This window comes from Podarcis filfolensis (genome assembly GCF_964270895.1).
Source record: "Podarcis filfolensis genome assembly, chromosome: 1".
In the NCBI taxonomy this organism is placed as follows: Eukaryota; Metazoa; Chordata; class Lepidosauria; order Squamata; family Lacertidae; genus Podarcis; species Podarcis filfolensis.
Window position 1 is genome coordinate 51,213,355 of NC_139604.1, and position 26,335 is coordinate 51,239,689.

Genomic DNA, 26,335 nt, shown 5'->3' on the forward strand with positions numbered 1-26,335 from the left:
GCTTGCAAAGCACAATAGTGCTGAACAAATTTTCCCCCAATGTAGCAAAACGTGTGCTACTCTCTGCCTAAAGCTAAATGAGGACACAAGCCATTAATGAAGAATGGAAAAATCTGCTGCATTTAAGAAGAATTCTAAGAGTATCAGTGCTTGCAGCTTAACAAAAAACAGATTTCATTGGTAGGTGGCTCTGTATTCCCCCAAAGCCCTCTCACTTACTTCAATCAGGGCAGTTATAAGATAAACCCTTTTATTTTTAGAGTATTTCCCCTCATAATTCACAATAATTCCCAATGACTATAATAATAATAGTTTATTATTTATACCCCGCCCATCTGGCTGTGCTTCCCCAGCCACTATGGGCGGCTTCCAACAAAATATTAAAATACAGTAATGCATCAAACATTAAAAGCTTCCCTAAACACTACTATGCCTATTCAGCTCATCAGTTTGAAAGTATTCATGAAAGCTTTCAAATCCAACTTTACAAAAGCTCTTCAATCCCCCCCAAAAAGATGAGTAATCAAAGGTCTCTTGTACCATGTTATGGAGCAGGCTAAAATAACCCCTCTTATACGTCTTCTTAAAGGAGACACTAACTGTGCCCTGTGATTTCCTATCACCAGAGAAGGAATCTCTGGTTGGCTGTTTTGATTTCCAAGTGCTTGTGAAAGAGCATTGGCTCTTACTTGTTCTTGGAGGCTCTGAGCCAAAGCCTGCTGTAGCTCCTGTTCCTCTCTTTCTCGCTCCATGTCATACTGTTGCAGCCAATCAACCTCCCCTTGAGTGCCTTCCGGAGTTTTATTTTCCTTATTCTCATCAAAATCTTTAGTTATCTCAGGGAAGTTGGCAAAACCTATGGAAACAAAAATACCACGTTGATGCTTTAATTTTGTTTTTAGCAGCGGTTGCAGGGGGGACTTTTCTTGGTGGTCACCAGCTAAGTCCTTTTCATTCTACCCAAGTCTCAGGAGCAGAGTGACATCTACTGGTATTTCAGGATGAATTCTATCGGGGGGGGCGGAGTGTTTTCTGCAGTGAAGAACATTTTCCCACTTGATCAAGGCTTTAAAAATGAGTGGTATCAAGTATTTTAGTGTACACCTTTTAAAAAAACCACACTGAGCAAAGATTATTTGCACCTATGTCCCTGAAGTATGCAGCATGAGAAACCAAGCTCACCCTAAACTTTGACTTTCTGGACTTCTGATTTAATTTGGTATTCCCATTTTTTTATTTTTTTTACATTAAGTTTCTAAGAATGAAGAGAAATAGAAGGCAATTTTTGCATGATTCTCCACATGGGTTGTCTTTAAGTAACCTATGCTTATTTTTATAATAAAAGTGGAACTTAAAATGGATGGCCATATTTTTTCATGTGAAAAGATCAACATAGGACAGTATCCAAAATGGTTCTGTTAGTGCAAGGATTTGCGTTTGCATAAAAAAACCCTTCTACTTCCTCTCCCTGTGCCCTCCCCAAATCTGCTCCAGAGTGTTGGGAAAACCAACAGAATAGATTTATGGAGCTACAGGTAACTCTCATCATATTAGTAAATAGTATTCTCTCAGACAAATGTCAAGTAAGAAAAAGAACCAGACAAAGTTCTCCATTGTTATTTATCTTGATATTAGAAATATTGCTTCAGAATATAAGGAGAAATGAAAGGTATTGAAGTGGGATGTAGAGTCTATAAATTAAGGGCATTTGCTGATGATGTGGTGTTAACAATGAAACAACCATTGGAGAGAGTTCCCAAACCGCTAGAAGAAATTAAAAGGTTTGGAGAAGTGGCAGGTTTTAAAATAAATTCAGACAAAACCAAAATGTTGGTCAAAAACATGGATGAGCAGTTTTAAAAAGTTTTAGAAAGGTTGTCTGCTTATTTTGGAGTTGTTTGCTGTAAAGAATGTATATTATGTGAATAAAATAATAAAGGATTTTATTTAAAGAAGAGTGGAAAATGTTTATTGAATATATGGAAAATATTTGTACACAGCTGAAAACGCTGGCAGCATGAAGATAAATTCAACAAACAATATTTGATCAATGTAGAAGTGGAAAATTGATTTGAATGGTTATAGTAAAAGATGCAGGAAAGTATTATATATAATATGAACCATGGAAGGAGAAGAAGGGAAGTCATTGGATATTTTAAAGTTTGTAAAATGATTTTGAAATGTAGAAAAATGATATATTATTTAAAAAAACTGTTTGAAATGTTACTTTTACCTGGCTCTGCAAGGGCTTTAGGCTTCTCCACATCCATAGGTTCCATATGATCTGGCAATTCCTGCAGCTCATCATCTCCAAAGCCAGTGTCTGGACTATTTGTGGGCTTGTCTTCATCATGGCTCAGCGACAGTGATGTTTCCCTCTTACTGATTTCCAGGACTGCTGCTAAAAGTTCCTCCTCACTCATTCCATCAAAGCCAGCATTTGTTGGCTCTGAAGCCTTATCACTCTCTGTTTTGATTTTCTTTGAACCCTGCAGGTGATAAAGGCACAAAGGTTTGGGTAGGTATGACTACCACAGAGGCTGAGCTAACCACTCACAAAACTAGTGCGACATTTTCTTGAGAGCCAAAACTGTCTCTGATCACCAGATCTACAAGTGTCAGGTTTTCAGGACTGAAGAGGCACAGTTACGCCCTGAGAAGGGCTTCTCCATTTGTTACCACCTGATGCATTGCTGCAAACACTGCAGTGTATCTTTTCAGTGCATGTCCACACCAACTTATGGCTATTTGGAACTACTCTAGTATTTACACCAGTCCACGAGCCACTTCAAATGTTTGAAAATCTCTGCACACAAAGCAGATCAAGATGAAAAGAAGAATGTGTAAAAGAGCCAGAAAGTACCAGCAATGAGATGTCTGGCAATGTGAACCACGTTTTATGGACCTGGATTGTTCATTCCTCTTCAGGCTTTAATGCCATTTGTTCCCAACTGGGCTGGCACCCGCCATAGCTTTTCACAGTTGTGCACACCCACACAGAGACAGGCAGAGCGAGAGCACACTTTTCCCTATTCCTGTCTTCTCAATCATCAGCTTTGCATATGGGCAATAAAGCAGCTTTCCTCAATCTGATGTCCTCTAGTTGTTTTGTGTTCCACCTTCTAGCTCCCCCAACTAGGCTATACTGGCTGGGGCCGATGGAAGTTGTGGCCCAAAGTATATGAAGAGCACTAGATTGGGGAAGACAGGTAACAGAGCACTAGATTGGGGAAGACAGGTCACAGAGCGTGTTTGCTTCCCCTGCCCCTAACCCTCTCCTTACTTTCTCTAGTTCTTCTCGTTGCTGTTCCCTGCTTTGGAAATCACATTGTTTTTGGCTGTTTGCAACGGGACGTTTCAGCGGTTCATCTTCACTGTCTGAATCCAGGGTGCTTAGATTAGGACATTTAAACTTGAACGAGTACTTTCTGAAAAGTAAACACAGAACCTTTATTCCTTACCTTTGAAAAAATCTGCCAGGGACAAATAACATCAGGTTAAAAAAGGAGGTTTCACATAACAGCTATACAGTTTTAATACACGAATTCAAATAAATCCACCAACCTACAGCAATTCTATAATTCAGGTAACATCGACCCTTAACAATAAGATATTAAAAATTTCTTAATCCACATTTAGAATGTTCTGCACAAGGTAAGGATTAGTATTCCTGCAGCTCTTGAGCACCAAGATTACAAACTTCCGTCTGGTTCAATGGCATTTTCCAAGTCACTAATGGTTGATGGTGGTCACTCAACAACTTTTAAAAAAATGGTTTGGTAACCAGCTCAGCAATTTTGAACTGGTTCGGATATAATATACACAGGGCAAATCCACATCATACATGTAAAGCAAATGACCTTCCCCAAAGAATCCACTGTAATTCCTCCCTCACAAACAGAGCTAAAAGTCCAAACAGCCTTAACAAACTACAGTTCCCAGGATTGTTGGGGGAAGCCATGCGCAGTAAACATGCTTTAGGTGTATGGTGTGGATCTGCTCATAGAATGCTTCATGCTAAAATTTACTATTTCAGCGTAACCCATATAAAATACATGACACATCCTTTTCAATTGTCATTATGAATATGAAATGAGCTGGGTCAGTCAGCTTGGAAAGCTGTGCATTAAGAAACCAAAATGTTTTGCTGAAGCCAGGTGCGTTTGGGAGGGGCGAAGAGGAACATGGCTCATTCCCACAGAGAGGAGAAACAATTTGTCAGACTGGGATTGTGTCAGACAGGGTCTTAGCTTGAAACAGCTACAGCAGTAAAATATTACTTTTATCTACAATTTAACCAAGTGGAGAAAATATAGCTACCAAATGTCCAACATGCTTCAGCCTGCTCGCTAATCCCCACACAGAATTAATCTGATTATAAAAGCAAGGATGTACAATAAAAAAGTGAGGAGAATCAGGGTTGTTTTTGTATACTTATTCACTGCAGGTTCCATAGCCATGTAAACCTGTTACTTACCGACAGGGCGTGAAAATGCTGGCAGAACAGGAATTCACCATTTGGGATACTTTCAGTGGTCGAGAGCTAATTAAAACAAAACAAGGTGTTTACTGTATGACATTTGAAAGCCAACTATGCATGACCATTCTGACGGTGACCCCAAACTCTAGTCTATATCTTTAAAAAAATGTGACAAGAAACCTTGCACTGGATTAACAATACAATGCTACAAAATATATGTTAAAATACCTTATCCCTTTACACTTTTTGCAATGGTTCTCAGTAGGGCACTGCTGAAGCCTGTTCCTGTCTAACTCATTTTTCCAAATGTACACTTTATAGTTATCCTCATTCTTAAGCAATCCCCCACTAGCACCCTCAATTAACTTTATTCAAGTTCCTTGTTATGCCCTGGAAGTCATAGACCAGCGAGAACGACCTGCAGAACAGGACAACTGAGTCAAACCTCTAAGATCAAGTTGGTTAAATGCAATATAAAAAGGAAATGATCACAACCTTTTCCTAAAAAAAAGTATCTATCATGAAGTATTTCAAAGATGTTTGTAGGCTTGTAGGTAAAGGAGGAATAAAAGGCGTAGCTTACATTGCTGACTGTGCACTCCACCCCAGATTAAGTGGGGACCTTGTGCTTTCTGTACAGTGTGACTGCAGGGTTAAAAATCTTGGTATAACCACTTGCTGCCCAACTTTGTGATTGAGGGAGTGTGCCACATTGAAGCTGTACCGTTTCAGGTGAAGAATCAAGACCCTTCAAGACACAAAAACAGTTGGAAACTTCATAAATGTCTTTTTAACAAAGATACAAAGGAGTTGTTTATTCCCAGACAGAATACTTCTCCCACAACACAGAGACCTGATGCTCTTTCCCCAGCTTGCTATCAATACGTAATAAAACTGTGTGGGTGGGAAAGGTCATGAGAATATATAGTTTTTCATCTAGCATCAAAGTATGCCACAATTTTTGGTAGAATGAGAATTCTGCAGCTGCAAGTCCCTTCTGTCAAACAGGGATGCTATAAAGCATCCTCAAGGCCATCTACTGAACTCCTATTTTCAGGGCTAACATTATTTTGTTCTACATTTACAAGCGAGCAAGGCAGCCACTTTTAAACCAATATTAAACTTTTACCCATCATTCATTTTGTTCATCTTCTATATATCCTGAAAGTTACTAGTATTTTCATACAATTTTGTACCAAGACCATATACCTACCTGGGAAACCGACTGAATTTGTGTGTAACAAGAGCAGATTTTCCATTGCATTTCTCGCAAGAATATTCTATCTCCTCTGCCTAAGAGACATAATACAAACAATGAATGCAATACAAGGATTGTAATCTATCAAACCTTATTTTAGGAACAGGTAACTGTCTATCTCAGAAGTGCAGAGACCCACTTTCTATTTCAGAATGCAATTGGCAAATAAATTGTATGGTTCACATTGATTATAGTGCTCTGCGGGAGGCTGGTGTCTGTCTAGCGCAGAGGCTACCCTGTGGACTCCAGCTTTATGGGAACTATAATCAGCTCAGATATATGACTAAACCCAACAGTATGGCAGCACTGAAAGAAGTGTTTTGTTCTATCAATCAGTACAAACCCATGCATCTTCATTCAGCAGTGGCTCTGCTTTGAAAGGGGTTTACTCCCAGGTAAATGTGCACATGACTGCAACAAAGGATTCATTAATGTGACTAGATACTGATGAGGTCTGATCAGCATATGTGCTAGATATTGTTGGTTAGAATTTTGCTACTGGTCTCTAAATGGTTACATAAGTTGCCTTGAAGGTTCCAACTAGCTATTCTGTGAACCACCCTGAGACCCCCGGGTATAGGGAGGTATATAAATTCAATAAATAATTAGAATAACAGTGAGACAAATAAGCTTAGTTTTGGAAAGGTAGCCTTGCCAAGTGTGGGGTCAAAGCTGAGCAGTGTAGAATAATAAAGTTATTTCTTCTCAATATGTGTTCTCTGCGCTATTGTCCAAAGTAAGTACTACAAAATACTTGTAGATGTGTCGCTTATCCAAGATTCAAACACAAAAACTGGACAAACGATTCTAATATTCCTAACCAAAGGCAACTTCTCCTGTACTTGGCCACCCAGTGTCAAAGGTAGATTTATATACCAATTTTCATTGACTCTCTCTCTCATTCCACTCCCCATCTCCGTGCATAATTCACAAAGGCCTAAATTACTTAGACTCAAAGTAATTTAAAAACCATCCAGTTCCTCGTGCTCTACCTGGATCACTGAGATCCTCTGATGGGCACGTCTGGTGGCTCCCCATGCCCCTGTGATTCAGTTGGCCTCTACTAGGAACCAAGATTTTAATGTGGCAGGCCCTATGGATTTCCTTGCTAGACTTGTCAGGAATCATCCCAGCCTACTTTTAGGTGTTTCCTGAAAACTGTGCTATTCAGACAGGCCTTCAAAATGCAGATTTCTTTCACCCTAGCAGTTTTTATTAATGTTTTTACTGATCTTATTGCAACTTGTATGTGGTATACACTATCATGTTGTACTTTTATGAAAATTGTGGCTTATAAATATTTAAATAAATCATAACATATGGAACATATTATTGCTGCAGAAGCTTGGGCTTCTGTAATATTTTGAGTCTTGTTCAACTAATGCCAGCACCACACCTGACCAAACAGTGATTCCTACAAAGGACATAGGTCTTCACTTAGAGCTGATGGGGAACCCATGCAAATCTATGCATTCATCCTTAGCTTTGCATGAAGAAAAGAATGGATAGCAAGAAGTATTCAGACACTTCGATGGTGAGATGAGGGGGGAGGATCTGTTAATCAAAGATATGCTGAATGATATTAAAAAGCCTTGTATATTGCATACCCTAAAAAAGAGGTCCAAGGAATCTTGGATAGATCGAGACGGATGAAGTTTTTTTCTTCTTGGAAAGTCAATTGAAAGGTCATTAAACTGCTCCCGTTTGGTGACTGTTTCACCGCACCTGCATTGAAAAGAAAATGTCCTTGTGTATTTTAGTCTACCCACATATTCCCTATTCATTACAAGTTGTATTATTAACTCATAAATATATCCAAATTTCTGAGTATATGAGTCATACTCAGATATCTTAAGAATAAGCATTACATAAAAGATGTAATACCAGTCTGTAAAAAACCATGTAGAATAAATAAATACATATTTTGGCATATATTTAGTGGAAGAGGTAAGAGAAATAGTCTCACTGAATTAACTACCAAAGATAGAAGAGGATATGTAATTGAAGCAATGAAACATGTAATTTATATTAATAGGAATTATATATTGCTGTATTTTGTAGTTACTTTATTTAATATTATAAAAACCAAAATAAACATTAAAAAATAGAAAAGGATATCAAAAAGAGGTCCAAACTGCAACTTCTTTGACAACAATAGCACTTATTAAAATGAAGTAGTTGTTTCTAACATTAACATTACAAAAGAAGGGATGGAAGGGTGGGAGAAAAGTAGAAAAGTATTTATCATTTGGGGCAAAAGAGCTAGAATTACAAAGGGAATGCCTAGTAGTAATGGGTATTACATGACAGCAGCATAGATGGTACAGCTCTCTAGGCATGAGATCCAGCACCACCCCAATGGATGTGATGGAATTCCTCTTCCCACCCACCCTGACTTCTGGAGCAGATTTTGGGGGAGCAGAAGAAAAGGAAAGCAGGAGACAGAAGCGTAGAACAATGAAACAAGGGGGGAAAACTGTTAAAATACTTACATTTTACATATGATAGAATGTTGAACTTCAAATTCTAAGTTTGCAATTACTGGGCATGTGTACACTCTGGTGGCTGACAAGTCATCAGATATACGTCCTAGAGAGCTGTCTTCACCAGATATTGGCTCAGTCTTCCAAGTTTTGTTCAGCTTCTCCACATCCTCCTTCAGCTGATCCAAGCACTGACTTAAGAATTCATGAGCATCCTAAAAACATGTATACATTTCCTTAGAATAGTGACTTTCAAGACCCATTCACACATTTATTTAAATGTATCTTATATATAAACCAAATTTACCTCAATTTCTTAAAGAGGGTAAGGTCCCAAACAATACATTCATACCAGAATCCACATATTCAATTCAATTTGAATTACAAATATCCCAAATAACTAAGTTTTAAAACATAGTTTTAATAAAACCTAAAATTCTCCTCCTTACTAGCTCTGCGTACTTGTGGTTTTCATTTCTCCCAACTTTGTTTATTTAAGGTGAAAAACAACAAAACAGAAAAAGATCTAACTTTAACCAAACAAAAGCAAATTAAGAGAGAGGCTAAAGGAAAAAAAGAATGCAAAAAATAATAATAAACTAAACATTTTACTAAACCAAAACACACATTATGTGTATACAGACACGGGACCAAAAGCATCTCATGCTTAAAGGGTATTTTTCAGTGGGAAATTGTACAATTTTATGCAGCTCTTTTTGCATCAATATTTCCATAGTTGGTCACATCACTCCTTAAAATACTTCAGCTGCTAGAAAGCTGTCAGGGAACTGCCATTAGAGCTAGAGGCGCAGGCAAGGCTCCACAGCGATGCTGGAGAAGGGCCCAGCAGGGAGAGAGGCAGCTCTTCGGTTGGGGAAGGAAATCAGCGTAACACCAGGGATAAAGGGGGGCCGATGGGGGAAGCGGAGAGGGGGCTCCAGGACTCCTCGCAGGAGACCAGCGAGGAGAGCACGGGTCCTCCGCTGCCCACACCCACCCTGCGCAGAAGACTTCCGCGCAGGGAGAGTAGGCGGCGACTTGGCATCAAAGAACTTCTTTGCTGGAAGAGGTTCAAGAAACGCCCACTGACGGATTCTGCTAGCGACTGAAACAGCCACGAAGCGAAGGGCTGTCCAGACAGAAAAGGTTTAACCAGGCAACCTAGCCAGAAGTGGCGGCAACTTACGCACGAGCAACCCCTATAACCATTGCAAAAGCGAAATACTTACATTTTGCATGTAACCAGAGAATCTCTCTGCAGTAGCTGAAATTGCATTTTTCACCTTCTTAAGTAGGTCTTTCTTTACTTCAGGGCTACAAACATCTTTTTTAGCAAGTAGATGGGTAAAGCGCCTGGACAAATTAATGCAGTGACATTTAAATGTCAAAAAGCAAGTTAGGCATTGTTTAATGCTAAAAATATCTGCAAAATTAACATACCCTTAGAAATTTGTTCACACTCCTTCCCATTATATTGCATGTATTTTAAAATCAACTCACATAAAATATGTTATGCTTATTAGCAGGATCTTGTATGAGCAGTAAAAAAACGACTGGTCCAATACCCTTTTTATAGGAATGTATTATTCAAACTTTGGTATGCCCCTCTCCACATAACCAGGAAACTTATGACTTACTGTTTTTCTAAGCATCCATTTATTGTGCTTGCAAAACTTTTTCAATACAATGCACACATCTATTCATTACCATAGCAAAGAAAGAGGAAAAAGCAGAGGCTCAATAAATGAGGAAGTGCAGTAATAAAAGCAGCAACCTTAGAAAATATAGGACTTTATCAAAAATATATGCAAGAACAGTTACAAATAGCACGCCAAATCTGAATGCTTCTTTTGAAGCTGTACTAGGAAAAAATGTTTACTTAACTCACAAAGCTGGTGCTTACCTGATAAGTGCATTGTTTGGAACTTTTTTCCATGGGATATTTTGTTTCAAAAGATCATTAGCAAATGATTGAATTGAAAATAGAGATTGTAAAATAGCATTCATGTAACAGGTATTCCCCAAGTTTGTAAACCTGTGAAGAAGCACAAGGTGACACAGTTGTTACATTGGAACATTTCCAACACAGATATTTTACACTGACTACAGAAGGTCAGCAAGCTTTTTCAGCAGGGGGCCGGTCCACTGTCCCTCAGACCTTGTGGGGGGCCAGACTTTATTTTGGAGAAAAAATTATGAACGAATTCCTATGCCCCACAAATAACCCAGAGATGCATTTTAAATAAAAGGACACATTCTACTCATGTAAAAACACGCTGATTCCCAGACCATTCCCGGATTTAGAAGGCGATTGGGCCAGATCCGGCCCCTGGGCCTTAGTTTGCCTACCTATGGACCACAGTGTGCACACACATGCATACACACACTGATTAGGAGTAGGAGTCTGTCTGCTTGGAGTATGCAATGGATAACAATCATAACATTACACAACAGAGTGTGGAAAGATTTCTAAACAAACCTTTGTATGATGTTTATAGATAAGAGCCAATTAGACTCCAGATTCCATTTAGGCTTCTTAAGTAGCAGACCTGTACTTGTAAGGTCTATAAGCATGATCTTATAAACTGTCATCCAAACTACCCATAAGATGCTTGTGACAAATCCATCTGAAGATATTATTAATTTTCTTTAAACATAACAAAAAAAATATTTTCTTTTTTACAAAAAGGCTCTTGAAACAAACCATCCAAGGAATGCAGAAGAGGGGGAACTAATAGATTTGTCACACACTGAGATTCCTTATTATCACAGATCTTTTCTAGAAACCTGATGGGCAATCCTCAATACAAGGAATCATTACTTCACATGTTTAATTTGCAGACGAAGGGGTAAAAAAGGAAACAGAAGATGAAAAGATTTAGGACAATGGAAATACATTCAAAACCCTACTTGTAAAACAGGGCATGTTGTAAGAATGTAAGTACTGTATTTTTCTGTCTATAAAACACCCCATGTATAAGATGCCCCCTGTTTTGGGGGACTCGGATTTAAGAAAATGGGGGGAGATGTATCCGTGTATAAGACACCCCCTAATTTTTGACATTATTTTAAAGAGAAAAAACCTAGTCTTATACACGGAAAAATATAGTAACTCTGGTCCGCCCTTGCTCACTGACTTAACAATCTACAAAGCTATTAAACTGTTAAATACTGAGTTTGCATGAACGTAAGTGGCAGCCCCTGCTCAAAGGGACTCTAACTTAATGTTAAACACACAGCACAAACACGAATAATAGTTTTTAAAAATGAAGACACGGAGATATGGTGCTGGAAGGATATCTAGTTGTAGAAAAAGCTGACAAGTTGGATTTGTTTCTATGTTACCAATACCTAAACTGAGCACACAGTGTGCCCACACACAGATACTGAAAATCTAAAAACTTACCCTTGCAGTTGCTGCTGTGGGTGAGTGGAAAGGGGGACTCGTGGCTTGTTCCATCCCATGTAATCCTGGTTAGGTCTCATTTTTTTAACAGAGAGAGGGGCTGGCTGAGAAAGAAACCCCAAGCTTCTTTTCGCAGAAGGAGTCTGATTCAACAGGTTAGTCCTACAAGGCGAGATGGATAAATAGCCATCAAATCCATCTCAAGAATAACAATGCCAGCTACTGCCACCAGTGATATAGCAGCAGTCATATTCCATGAGCATTGAGGATGCTTCGAATGGGGATGCATCAAAAGGAAGTTATCACAAGGTGGTCAGCCTCCCAAAATGTTTGTTCATTCTTCCTCTTCCTCTTCCTCTTCCTCTCACACACGCAGGATGCTTTGCATCCACAGAAGGGCCATATGTGATTATGAATCACATTTATACAGCCTACAAAGACTCCTCTGAGTATTAGTCACAGACCCCACTAAAGAGCAACACATTTCCAGCTCCCTGTTATAGATAAACCTGCTGGAAGTAGAAGTAAAAAGAATTCTAAATTCATTTTTCAACTTGCACGGTTTTTAAGTATGTATAACAAGTTCTCCTTAAAAATACTTTACACTTGAAGATCACACTTTTGGAATAAAGCATTGTGAAATAAAATTAATTATTACTACTACTACTACTACTACTACTACTACTACTACTATTTATGTATACTGCCCTTCATCCAAAGATCCCAGGGTGGTTCATAACAGAAGAATACAAAATACATAATGAAACAAAAACAAATACCCCCCCAATAAATAAATGCCATCTGTTCCCCAAACACTTAAAATATGTATACTTCCATCGCTGCTCACAGTGCTAAACATACTCCAGCAGAAGATGAGCAGAAATAAAATTTGGCTAGCATGCTGAATACCCCACAGGCATGGGAGTTTGAAGCATAATACACAGTTGTGGCAGATACTAGATGAAGCAGGCTAGACCAGTCTTAGCAAAAATAATACCTGCTTTCTATCTTTTTAACCCGTGGATGTGATTACTGGTCATACTGCATGAGGCTGAAGGGAGTTGTAGTCATAGAATCAAAGAATTGTAGAGCTGGAAGGGACCCTAAGGGTCATCTAGTCCAATCCCCTACAATGCAGGAATCTCAACACGCTCCCCCCCACATCCAATCTGAAACTATACTAGACCTTGCTTAGCTTTGCAAATGTACTAGCCGTTTTATTGCTGCACCTTTGGCAGGCCACAGGTTACCACCCCTGCTCTAATCTCCTCCTAGCTACACCAACATGGAGTTTATAAATTATGGCCACCCATTCCAAGTTTTCCTTTGTGCACATTTCTGTAGACTATAATCAGTATTACTCTACCCAAGAAAGCTTAACTTAAAGGTTTTCCCTGACTGTAGTGGCTGATTACTACCTTTTGGACAAGGCATTAGATGGCAGCCATAAGCCATATGCACCATTAGGTACTTTAGTCTTGTACATACTAAACAACCAAGAGGTTTTCTGTCACTGTAGAAAAGGAGCTTCCCTGGCCCCAGCTAGTAGATGAGGAAGATGCAACAACCCAAGAGCCACAGGGTTTTTTGCTTGGGTACAAAGGTCTGCCAAAATGTCTTGCTGACTAGTATCAGGCTGATCTGCATGTGTGTATTTACCCATTTATACAAAACAGGGCATGCACTCTTATATCACCTAGATGTATTCAAATAGCACAGCACCCAGCATTTTATGATTTGCTTACTCCTGTGCAGAAAACTTTTGAAATGGTGCTAAGAGTAACATAAGAAGCTGTTTTCATGAACAAATTACACCATTTGATGAATGGAGCACTCCAGTGACCAAGAATTTGAAAGAAAATAGCTAAGGAATGCTGTACTCACCTGTCCAAATTAGAACTGCCAGCTGAATAATCCTTTGAAGATGATCTGCTTCCATAAAATGAAGAGGATTGTAAAGGCAAAACTCCTTAAAAGGCAAAAGAAATCAATTTCTGTAAGAACTGTCTTAGAAAGTAAACTATACAACTGTCCAACAGTCAACATTTCAAAGGAGATGCAACAATTAAACTGTAATTTGTTTCTGCCAAAGGCTTCATCCCTGCTATAAAATACTGCAATGGATATATCTGCCAGGCAAAATACAGATATTTCACATCATATGAACCTTGGGAATCTTTTGCCCTTATCACGTCTGAAAACTCTATGCCTTGGCTACAGCAATGAGATTTATAAGCTATGTCATGGCGTCACTTAACCTCCAGAAAGCTTAGTTTTATGCAATATAAGTGGGTGTTTGTGTATCTATATTACACACAAAGTATTTTAAAACCCTCCAAGACAGGACATATGTGCTTTTATATTATATGTAGAGGCACAATGTTAGCTATTAGGGTTGCGTTGCTAATCTGGAAACTTCAGATTCAAAGCCAGAAGAAGAAAGAAGCATGCCTTTCCCCAACATAGTTTCCAGCAAACATCTACTGAGTGATGATATTATAATTGCTCCTGGAACAGTCAACTTCAGCATTACTTTTTACTGAAAATACACAGTGCATTGTTTATCAAAATAAATTTAAAATGCTATCTCCTAAATTTCAATGTAAGTACAGAATGTCTAATTTAGTTACTATCTCCAGGGGGAATTAATTTATTGATCACCATGGTGGAATAATAAGGAAAGTCAGTGGAAAGTCAGAAAAAAATTGCAGACTCATTTCTGTATTATGCAATCGTAGCACTCTCTCCTCCTCCTAATCCCCCATTTAAACAATTATCAAGATAAAACTCTCATTTGGACTTCCTTACTTTCAGCTAACCTCAAGAATATGGTTTACATTTTAATTTTTGCCCTTCTAATGTTTCTCAAGTGAGAACAAAAATAATTTCATTATACAGAGTCTTTTAGAAGCTCAATTTTCAAAATAAAAACAAAATGTGTTTAGTTTTAACTAGTTAGCCATTGTACAAAATGCTCAAAAACAGTATCATTTTTTTACCTGATGTCCTATTCTCCTCAGTCTGTTTCAAGCTCATCTGTTTTTCCCTGCTGCTATATAAGAATTTCCGTGCTGGATCAGTCATGGCTTTGTTATTGCTGCAGATAAACCCATATAACTTTAAATACGTTATGTAAAACAATATTGTACACCACTTCCCTTGGTTTACATTTATTAACCACCATTACAAGTTCCCTAAAATCTCAGGTACAGTGGAACCTCGGGTTACATACCATCCACCTTACTTCGGGTAACAAGCTCCACTAACCCAGAAGTAGATGCCCCTAGTTGTGAACTTTGCCCCAGAATGCGAGCAGAAGTCATGCGCCAGTGGCGTGGCAGCAGTGGGAGGCCCCATTAGCAAAAGCGCGCCTCATGTTAAGAACGGTTTCGGCTTAAGAACAGAGCTCCAGAACAAATTACCGTATTTTTTGTTCCATAAGACACACTTTTTTCCTCCTAAAAAGTAAGGGGAAATGTCTTTGCGTCTTATGGAGCGAATGCGTGGTGCCTGGAGCCGAATTGCCCAGGGGCAGAAAGCACATCGTGCTTTTTTCTTTTTTAAAGAAAGCGGGAAGGGGGTGTTGAAACAAAGCCGCTGAGCAGCTGATCGGCAAGGGATCGGGAGGGACATAAGGGACTCTAGAGATAAAGGAGGCTGCCTGGGAGCGGGGAAGTAAAAGCACATGGATCCTCAGGATTTTTGCATTGGGTCACCCCAAATTCACCATCAGATCACATAGCATGTCCATGGCTATAGGCTGCACCAAAAAACCCACGCATCCACTGTTTCGTGGGGCCGCAATGGCATAAAAACGTGGTTACAAAGCACGGATCCACATGGATCCTCAGGATTTTTGCATTGGGTCACCCCAAACTCACCGTCAAATCATATATCATGTCTGTGGCCACAGCATGAACCACAAAAATCATAAACCCACTGTCAGGGGTTCAGGAGCAGAGGGAACGGATGGCGAGGAATCGGAAGGAGAGGTTAGCGATGATAGCCGTCCGAGATCTCTAAGTCTGTCCAGCGAATCGGAGGATTCACAGAAAGGGGCTCCCGTGGGCAGAGCTGGGGGGTTACCAAGAGGGACACCCCAGGAAGAAGGGACCAGAGGGGATTCAGAGAGCAGCAGCTGGAAATCCGGACCAGCTACTCCACCAGAGAGCAGCAGGGGGGAGGAGTTCCAGGCACCAGCGACAGGCAGCTCTCCGGCAGCAGCCACGCCTGCGTCAGAGAGCGAGGAAACGGTAGAGAGGAGGGTCGGAGACAGCGCGCGCGCGCCAAGTTCAAATGTACCAGAGGGAGGCGCAATGAGCAGCCCGGAAAGGGAGCCAGGTCCTAAAGCCCGCCGAAGGGAGGGGGAGGAATCCGAAGGGTCCGCATCCGAGGCATCCAGGAAGGAAGGAACCCCGGGGGGTGGTAGGACCCAGAGGCGAAAGGAGAGACGCAAAAGGTGGAGCAAGGCTAGGGTCTTGAACTGGTGTACAGGAGGCGGAGATTCAGATGGGACTTCGCCGATCTAGGGAATAGACGTAGAGACGCACGCTAAGATGTGGAAATGGAAATTATACTTCAATAAAGACTTTATTCAGTTCTACCGGCTAGCGTTGGTCCTTTGTGAGCCGGGACCTAGAGGCAGTCTCTGACAGTAAGTCCCATCTCTGTGAAGTTTTCATCAGTTCTCTTTGACTCAAGCGGCGTGTGGGGAGCGAAGCAGGGAGGAAAGAGGACTGGTGCCTTTGGAGCTCACAAAAGTCAAGCGACATGTCTACTGAAGAGCAAATTGCTTCCCTGCGAGAAGCGGTAACGCAGCTCAGCGCAGAGATAATCGCCTCCAGGAAAAGAGAGGATGAAGCGGCTGCTGCATGCCGAGATCTCCAAGCCAGGTTGGAAGTGCTTGCTAAGCAGGCACAAACGGGTTCCAGATCCGAGGGAATCGGGTTGGGAAGGACTGGAGGCAGCATTGTATCTCACTTTGATGGGAATTTGCAGCAGTACCCCAATTTCCGAGCAGACGTGCAGTTCGCGCTGAAACTGCTGGAGAAAGAGTTTAGAGATGAGCAAGAAAAAGTGGGGTTTATCTTGTCTCATTTGCATGGAGACGCGAAAGCATGTCTGCGCAATCTGTGGAGAGATATGGACCCAGCGCTCCAGAGTTCAGCTGCATTCATTAAAGCGATGGATTCTTGCTTTCTATCGAAAATAGACATTGACATTGCCCGTAAGGACATATTTGAGCTGAGACAAGGGAAAGCCAGCGTGAGGCAGTATCACTCCCGCTTTTTTGCATTGGTCAATGCCTTGGGGTGGGACAAGGATTCCCCCCCCGTTAGAGATCTTTATTGGGAAGGATTGAACCCCCAAATCAAGGATGAGATAGCGCGGGGGGAGAGACCCAAAAGCACCCAGGAGGTGGTGGACAGATCGCTTGCAGTGGGGGTGAGGCTGGAGGACCGCCCTTGGGACAGAGGAGAAGGGCGTTGGGGACGCACACCAGCCAGAGTGCCCTCCCTCTTGCCCAGGGATGTCGCGCGTGCGCAATCAACGCCTCCGCAAGCAGGGGGGGAGGAGCCAATGGAGATCGGCGGTGCTAGAGCTCAATCAGCCACCAGAGCCTTAACACCGGGAGCAGTCAAAACAAAGCAGCCTAGAGGGAACAGGAAGTGTTACATCTGTGACAGTTCGAAGCACATGGCGAAAGAGTGTCCCCAGAGGCTCCACAAGCACACTGCAGCTTCAATAACAGTAATGGGAGCAACTCAGCAAAGTGAACCACGGCAGGGAAACGGAAGCACTGGGGGCCAGCCAGGCGAGTCAGTGAAGAAGTCCCCAGAGATTTTGAAGCCCACGGATCCTCTCCCGCCCAAACCAGTGGTGCAGCTCACCGCATCGCTCCAGCTGCCCAGTGGTCTCACTTTAGAAGTGCCGATTACGATTGACTCTGGCAGTAATGCGGACTTTATCGCACTGGAATTCCTTCAACAACACAACATAGCGCTACTGCCAGCCACACTGCCCCTGAACGTGGTCACAGTGGATGGCAGGGAACTGCTAGGGGGGCAGGTGGTGCAGCAGACACCACCTATGGTGATGCAAATTGGGAATCACCGAGAAGTCATCAGCTTCAACGTCACCCAATTGTCGGACACGCCCATAGTGTTGGGCATGAGTTGGCTGGATAGGCACAGCCCGGCATTAGCGTGGTACCAGCGGCAATTGACCTTCTGTTCTTCCTACTGCGCAGCGCACTGCATCCAGACCTGCCAGGAAGGAGAGGGGCGAGAGGATGCACCGCAGCTACACCTAGGCATGGTGCAAGCGGTGCCCAACAAGTACAAGGAGTTTTTGGAGGTCTTCTGCGAGAAGGAGGCGGACAAACTGCCCCCCCACAGACCCTATGACTGCAAGATTGATCTCCTGCCGGGGGCAACGCTGCCAACAGGGAAACTGTATTCCATGTCTGAGGACGAACTGCAGGAACTTAGGGAGTTCATAGACCACAATTTGAAGCGCGGGTTCATTCGGGAGTCGAAAGCTGTAGGGGGCAGCTCAGTATTCTTTGTGAAGAAGCGAGACACGCCCCAGAAGAGGCTTGTAGTTGACTTTCGAATTTTGAACTCGAAAACCAAGCCCTCGTCCTTCCCCATGCCCAAAATAGACGACCTGCTCGCGACGGTAAGGAAAGGACGCGTTTTCACCAAGTTGGATCTGCGAGGCGCGTACAACCTGATTCGTGTGCGGGAGGGCGACGAGTGGAAGACGGCCATGTTCACACCACTGGGCACCTACGAATACAGAGTTATGCCCTTCGGATTACAAAATGGCTCTCACTGTTTTCAAGCCTTTATGCATCACGTGTTGGCGGGACTCCTTTACAAGAAATGCGTATGCTTCCTGGACGACATCCTGATATTTTCTGAGTCGCGAGAAGCGCACGAGAGGGATGTCAGGGAAGTTCTGCGGAGACTAAAGGAGCACAGGCTGTACGCCAAGCTGGAGAAGTGCCAGTTCGACGTGACGGAGGTGGATTTCCTGGGCTATAAACTGTCGGACAAGGGGCTCGCCATGGACAGCGCCAAGGTTCGCTCAGTATTGGACTGGAAAAGCCCGCGCAATAGGAAGGAAGTCCAGCGGTTTGTCGGCTTTGCCAACTTTTATCGCAAGTTCATCAAGGGGTTCGCTATGCAAACGGCGGCCATCACCGACACGCTCAGCTCCAAGAAGAAGAAGTTTATCTGGACGGAGGAGGCGGAGCAGTCCTTTCAGAAACTCAAGCGTCTCTTCGCTTCCGAGGAGCAGCTGCTGCATGTAAATCCCAGCAGACCGATGAGGGTGGAGACGGACGCCTCAGACAGAGCCGTGGGAGCTGTACTGTTGCAACAAGACCAGCAGGGGGACTGGAGGCCGTGCGCCTTCTACTCAAGGAAGCTCAGCAAGTCGGAGCAGAATTACACCATCTGGGACAGGGAGTTGCTAGCCATCCATGCAGCGTTCAAAGCGTGGCGGCACTTCCTTATCGGAGCCAGGCACACAGTGCAGGTCCGCACGGACCACAAGAATCTAGAGTACTGGCGCACGGCGAGGTTCCTGAATCAGAGGCACATTAGATGGGCAGAGTTCTTCGCGGACTTCGACTTCAAGATAGAGTACATCCCGGGTGACAACAACATCATGGCGGATGCCTTGTCCAGAAAGCCGCAATACCTCGAGGAGGAGGCACCGTCGGCAGCCAAGCACATTTTCGCACCGGAAGCGTGGGCTTGCGCCTCGGCGACCGTGGATCTGGACGCCGTACGTCGAGCGTTGCGGGAGGACCCCTTCGCGCTAGCCAAGATGGAGGAGGTGCACAAGGGCACGGTGAGGGACGACGAGTTCCAGATCAGAGACGGTTTGCTCATCCGCAAGGGAGCACTCTACGTGCCGGGGAATGACCTCCGCGCGAGGGTGCTGCAGCAGCTACACGACGCCCCCACTGCCGGGCACTTTGGCAGAGAAAAGACTGTAGAACTAGTGACCAGAGACTTTTGGTGGCCCAAGATGCGGGGGGAAGTAGCGGATTACGTCTCGAGATGCGACACCTGCCAAAGGGCCAAGTCAGTGCACAAACCGCCGGCGGGATTGCTGGAACCGTTGCAGACGCCGTCTGAGCCGTGGGAACGGGTGGCCCTGGACTTTGTCACGGATCTGCCCGGTTCGAGGGGAAAGACGGCAGTGCTTGTGGTGGTGGACATGTTTACCAAGATGGCACACTTCATTCCGTGTGCGAAGGTGGCCACGGCAGAACAGACCGCCAAACTGTTCATAGACCACGTGTTTAAGGTCCACGGTCTGCCACGATCTATTCTATCCGACCGGGGGCGGCAGTTCATCTCGAACTTCTGGCAAAAGTTGATGGGCATCCTGAACGTCAAGATCAATCTAGCGTCGGCGAGACACCCGCAGACCAACGGACAAGCGGAGAGGGTCAACGCCATCATGCAGCAGTACCTGAGATGCTACGCCAATCAGCAGCCTAACACGTGGGTGGACTACCTGCCCCTCGCAGAGTTCGCTTACAACAATACGAAGCACGTGTCGACGGGGGTGACGCCGTTCTTCGCCAACAACGGGAGGCATCCCAGAACCTTCCCAGGTTTAGAGAGAGTGGGGGAGGGGGAGCCGCAGGCAGCGGAAGAATTAGCGTCAGAGTTGCAGGAAGTCCACGAACAGCTTAGGAGGCAGTTGGAACTGGCAAAGCACGCATACAAACTGCAGGCTGACAGACACAGGAGAGTAGGGGAAGACATACAGGTGGGAGACTGGGTTTGGTTAGCAGCGCAAGCAGTGCCGACCAGATCGTTGGCCAAGAAGAAGCTAGGGCATAAGCAGCTAGGGCCTTACCAAGTCCAGGCACAGGTCAATCCAGTGGCCTTCCGGTTAGCGCTTCCGGAGGGTTCCAGAATGCATCCGGTCTTCCATAGATCGGTGCTCACGCCCTACAAAGCACCGCATAGATTTCACGAGCCAGGCACAGCACCAGATCCGCCCAGAGAAGGACCCAGGGAAAGGGGGTCGCCAAGAGGGGAGCGCATCAACGAAGTCACAGAGATTTTAGACTCGAGATGGGGGGAAGAGGGAGTAGAATACCTTCTTGCCAGAGAGGATACCCCGGCCAGCGCCAACAGTTGGGTGCCGGGCTATGCCTTGGACGAGCCTCTTCTCAAGGAAGAGTTCCATGCCATTTTCCCACACAGGCCCATGCCAGCCGAGTATTTCGATGACTGGCTCTTCACACCCACACTTTCAGGCAGCACGTTCCAGGGGTTCGACTCGGACGAGGAGACGGCACCACACATACGCTCTCCGGAAGGTTCACCCTCGGGTTCTGCCTCAGACCGCTCCTATTGGTGGGATAATCAACCAGAGGAGCAGTGGCGCAGGAAGTGGCTGGGGGGTCCCTGGCAGGCATCACCCTCAGAGGGGGACGGGGGAGAGATGGACATGGACGTGTTGGGGGAGGACGTGGGATTTGAACACGAAGGCAGGGAGATGGAAGCAGAGGAGATCGACGTCGACGAGCGCACGGAGGACGAGCCAGACCTGCCCGATGTGATGTACGACACGAGGGAAGAACTGTATCCGGCACTCACCCCTGCCACGACGGAGCACCCAGAACCCACACCGGAAGGAGGGGAGGGGGGAAGGGGGGGCTTCGAGGGGGGGATGGATGTCAGGGGTTCAGGAGCAGAGGGAACGGATGGCGAGGAATCGGAAGGAGAGGTTAGCGATGATAGCCGTCCGAGATCTCTAAGTCTGTCCAGCGAATCGGAGGATTCACAGAAAGGGGCTCCCGTGGGCAGAGCTGGGGGGTTACCAAGAGGGACACCCCAGGAAGAAGGGACCAGAGGGGATTCAGAGAGCAGCAGCTGGAAATCCGGACCAGCTACTCCACCAGAGAGCAGCAGGGGGGAGGAGTTCCAGGCACCAGCGACAGGCAGCTCTCCGGCAGCAGCCACGCCTGCGTCAGAGAGCGAGGAAACGGTAGAGAGGAGGGTCGGAGACAGCGCGCGCGCGCCAAGTTCAAATGTACCAGAGGGAGGCGCAATGAGCAGCCCGGAAAGGGAGCCAGGTCCTAAAGCCCGCCGAAGGGAGGGGGAGGAATCCGAAGGGTCCGCATCCGAGGCATCCAGGAAGGAAGGAACCCCGGGGGGTGGTAGGACCCAGAGGCGAAAGGAGAGACGCAAAAGGTGGAGCAAGGCTAGGGTCTTGAACTGGTGTACAGGAGGCGGAGATTCAGATGGGACTTCGCCGATCTAGGGAATAGACGTAGAGACGCACGCTAAGATGTGGAAATGGAAATTATACTTCAATAAAGACTTTATTCAGTTCTACCGGCTAGCGTTGGTCCTTTGTGAGCCGGGACCTAGAGGCAGTCTCTGACACCCACTGTTTCGTTCAGAATGTTTTTTCCCTTGTTTTCCTCCTCTAAAAACTAGGTGCGTCTTATGAAGCGAAAAATACGGTAAGTTCATAACCGGAGGTACCACTGTATACTATTCGGGGACTGTCAAATTTTGGGGGCCCATATGGAATTTTGAGAGGCTGCTGGGTGCACCAGCCTGTCTGCTCACTTGTCTCCCCACCAGTCCCTCAGACAGACGGTGTGTACACACAAACTTCTGCTTTTCCCTAGGGTCTGAGTAAATGTCAGACCTAGTGGAACTAAAACGGATCCTCTTGAATTTGCATGGTTTTACCAAAAAAATCATCAAATTGCAGTTTACAATGGGAGAGCACAAAATAATTAAAAACTAAAACTAAAGTCAGAGATCCAGAAACTGCTAGCACCACAAAAATAATGACCCAAGGCATAGACATTTATGATTTGTGTATAGGATATGATAACGAAAAACGAAACATACCTCCAGACGCTAAGGTGACCTATGATATGATTGTAATTTTGAGGAGATACATTGTAAAAATTATAATGATTTATAAGGCTCTGTGCCTCTGATCCACGTTTTTGCAACGTATCTGCAACATGATTTTTATGTTTTAGTGAATAGACACAGATACCTGTGGTTTGGGGGACTCCTGAAAAATCATAAAACAATTTCAAGAGAATCATTTTTGTTGATCCAACTTATGTGTGTGCACACATTACTTCTAACGTCCATTCTTTTTCTCTTTGGCATGCTCTCCCTCCTGACTCATATAGGATCTCACTTTCTTCTTCCCATCTAGAACTTAAAAGCATAGGAAGTGTTGCTGGATGAAAACGATGATCCATCTGGTCCAGCATTCTGGTCTCACAGTGGCCAACAAAATGCTTCTAAGAAGTCCACAAGCAGGACCTGACTACAACAGCACTCTTCTCATTTGTGCTCTCTCCAACTCATATTCCTGCCTCCCCTCTGGTTATGGTTTCCCTTCCGTCTCACAGAACACTTCCTTTATCCTACTCAGTCACTCTTCTTTCTGTTCAGCTGCTTAGGTGCCTGTTCATAACTTTGAAAAGCCAGAGAACTTAAATTAAGAGGAAAGGGTGTTGCTCTTCTAATTTCATTTTAAGCTCTATATAGTTTGCAGGAGTGAGGAGAAGGTACAAAGACTTTGTGGGCCTCAGGGGAAGTCCTCAAGGATGCCACCAATTCCACGGGCAACCACAGCAATACATCTTGTTAAAAATACCATAACTACACTCACTGATGCTAAAGAATAATAATCTAGACTTACGTTTTAATAGTAAAATTATAAAAGACCATTAGATTCAAATCACTCATTCAGTAATCACCATGAAGGGCAACTATGAAGAACATTTTTAACTGGCATACCAAACTAAAAACATACAACATTCCATATTTCTGAATTCTTACAATTTTCAAGTGCTTCATATTTGCAAGGCATTATTTTCAAGTGCTTCATGTTTGCAAGGCATTATGAAATAGGAGTGAAGAGAGATTAAGGAGTTTTTTCCCAACAGAATTAATGTGGGGGGAGGGGAATAAAAAGTAAGAACCATAACAACATACGTTGATGAATCATTCTCTTTTGGGTAATCTTCATTCATCTCGGAGGTAGGTGGTGTCCTTTTCCTTCTTTCACTGTTTTATTAAGGGGGGGAAATCATTTAGTCAACAGGGAAACAATGTGAGCCCAACTCACATTCTCATGCAACCTCCATAAGCCTTATCATAAAATGGTTAACTGCCTTCCAGCTAGTTTAGAGTTAAAGCTTTTAGTACATTTTCCAAAGAGTGTTAGTAAAGACATGGAAAAGCAGTTTACTAATACTATGTTCAAAGCTATTCATGTTTTAATGAGTGCCTATCAAAGGCTGCAGTGCCTTAAAAGTTTATTTTCATACCGGTTTTCCAACAGCCCTGTTCTGTGAGGTGTTGAAGCAGCAGAAGGACTAGAAATGGTAACTCGGTAGCCAGGCGTTCCAGTTACTGAAGAATTCTTAATGGATGCCCTTCCTGGGTTGCCCAGCACCTTACGAAGTTGAGTTTCATCTTTATTTTCTACAATCCCTTTTTTTGAAGGAGTCTATGAGAATCATAAACACTGTAATCAGTACAGCATACTGTATTTCAAATCATGGACCCATTTCAGAGAGTCAGTGGCACATATGCTATCAGCAGGCCACCTGGCAACCCAGCAAACACTGCATATGGATTACATCTGTAGTAACTGGCACTTTCCTACAGAACTTATAAGCAGCTGCCATAATTTTACTGCAGTAGCCATATTTCAAGTTGCCATGATGACAGACTTCGCTGCAGTCACTGATTCACGCATAGGATCCCAAATGGACTGTGAACCTGCTAGATTACCTGTGTAGGCTAACTAGATGCCTGGCTGTATGTAACCACCTCACATCAGAAATCCTCTTTGGCCGGGATGCATATTGTAAATGAAAAGCAAAAAGAATAGTAGAACAGTTTGAAGAACAAGATCTTAGGAGGCACCTCCTTACCGTCCAAATAAAGTTAAGATACAGGTGTGGTATTCAGATCTAGTCTCAATCGGCCTCTAACTACTATTCCTTTATTTGGCAGACTAGACTACAAGTGCTACAGAGTCAGAAGCAATATATATTCTTTAAGAACAGTGGCCTGAAACGGAACCTTGAACTTATCGTGAGTGTTCCTTCTCCTTGGAGATGGGAGAGCATCCTGCGAGTGACTCCACCCATCAGTCTCCAGACGAAGGGCTACACTAAACTTCCTATCTCCATTCTTGGTGGGCGGGGGGCTGTCTCCTCCCAGTTCGAAGACAAAATTTAGAAACAATTGCCCCAAATGTGTCCCGTGTGACATTCTAAATTGTCACACTAAATTGATCTGAAAGGGAAAGCATATGTGCCAAAGGCCACCAATATGGCTACTCCCCACACTGAGCAGGACAAGAGACCTTCTGGGATTGGAAGAAGTCAAAACTGATAGCCAAGGTTGACAGACCCACCTACTGAAGGTGAACTTAGAAATGTCTTCCCTGAATAGATGAATGAAATAATAAAGTCTTTTGTTCTTCCCTACAGACACCAAGAAGGTTCTGCCTAATCTCTCTTAGGTGCAACAATTTGGGGCAGAAGGACAGGAAACGAAGTTACTGTATTCTGTATAAGATAGTCTTAACCTTTGAGATCAGTGAAATCATCAACCCGTGGGAATAAAGGGACTTTTTCCATATCTGGTGGGAATGCCCACAGGCTGTTTTATTCTGGAATGAAATTTATCAGGAGATATTAAAGATTAAATACACAAATTCAAATTTTTCCCATTTATCACTACTAAATATGTGGACAGATAATATTTATTGTATACAGCAGATATAGAAATAGGAGCATTAGAAAAGAAAGAAACAGTTTAAAATACCTGGTTTTCAATATATGGGAATTGCCTATTAGAATCCCTCTGTGTGGTTCTACTGCCCAGAACACCAAAACTGCCAGACCCTTGGGATGATTTCACAGCTACAACAAAAATACACCATTTTATGATTTTTAAATGTATTTACAATAAGTTTTACTAGCATTTTATTTTTTCACTAACAGTAGACTTTGTTTATAAAAGTTGATTTTAGCCTAAACAAGTAGTGAAGTCATTTCCCCACACTCCAAATCTATAATTAACACTAACCTGTATGAACTCCATTTTGAACAGCTTCCAGAAACTGCTTCATTTCCTCTGCATCCTTAGGTGATATTTTATCCACTGTCAGGTAACTAGTATCCTTTAATGATATAATCAAGGAACACAGTTTCCCTCTACTTGGTCGCACAGTCACATTTTTTATATTATGGTTTAGCTGTAAAACAGTAAGTATCATATGGATAGTTTAAAAGATACATATTTCCATACTAAGAAAGATGCATTTAAATATGCTTCACACTGAAAAAGACTATGTATGTTCATATGCTATCCCACACCGTAAACAATTCCTACTCAGTACACTTTTAAAAACAATTCCCTCAGCTCCTATCTTTTCAATTTTGCAACACTTATATGTACGCATTAAGGATAGTGAATATAACAAAAAACACTTACTAAAGAAAAATTTAGTTTCCATTTATGAAGGACTTTTAAACCATAATAAATTTGTTTTAGTCTCTAGAATTTCTTCCCCCCAAAAGCAATAGCAATGCTGGTTATCTTTCGAGACTAGACTACATATAAACGTTGTAAATAGAAAAAAAGAGATGAGCTGTGCACCAGCAG

General features: G+C 43.3%; 1 protein-coding gene across 3 annotated transcripts in view; it reads right to left on the reverse strand.

The window, feature by feature from the left end:
• Positions 1-26,335, reverse strand: part of USP37 (ubiquitin specific peptidase 37) — a 40,270-nt gene that overhangs the window by 8,342 nt on the left and 5,593 nt on the right. For all 3 annotated transcript variants that reach the window (XM_083586559.1, XM_083586560.1, XM_083586558.1), the window contains exons 3-19: positions 25,757-25,925; positions 25,493-25,590; positions 23,980-24,161; positions 23,645-23,716; positions 14,627-14,724; positions 13,512-13,596; positions 11,628-11,789; positions 10,125-10,256; positions 9,451-9,574; positions 8,231-8,436; positions 7,346-7,463; positions 5,694-5,773; positions 5,064-5,228; positions 4,478-4,543; positions 3,284-3,428; positions 2,234-2,489; positions 690-856 (exon numbers count right to left, since the gene is read on the reverse strand). In XM_083586559.1, the coding sequence (XP_083442685.1) occupies positions 690-856; positions 2,234-2,489; positions 3,284-3,428; positions 4,478-4,543; positions 5,064-5,228; positions 5,694-5,773; positions 7,346-7,463; positions 8,231-8,436; positions 9,451-9,574; positions 10,125-10,256; positions 11,628-11,789; positions 13,512-13,596; positions 14,627-14,724; positions 23,645-23,716; positions 23,980-24,161; positions 25,493-25,590; positions 25,757-25,925 (2,325 nt within the window). The remainder of the gene's footprint in view (positions 1-689; positions 857-2,233; positions 2,490-3,283; positions 3,429-4,477; positions 4,544-5,063; positions 5,229-5,693; positions 5,774-7,345; positions 7,464-8,230; positions 8,437-9,450; positions 9,575-10,124; positions 10,257-11,627; positions 11,790-13,511; positions 13,597-14,626; positions 14,725-23,644; positions 23,717-23,979; positions 24,162-25,492; positions 25,591-25,756; positions 25,926-26,335) is intronic.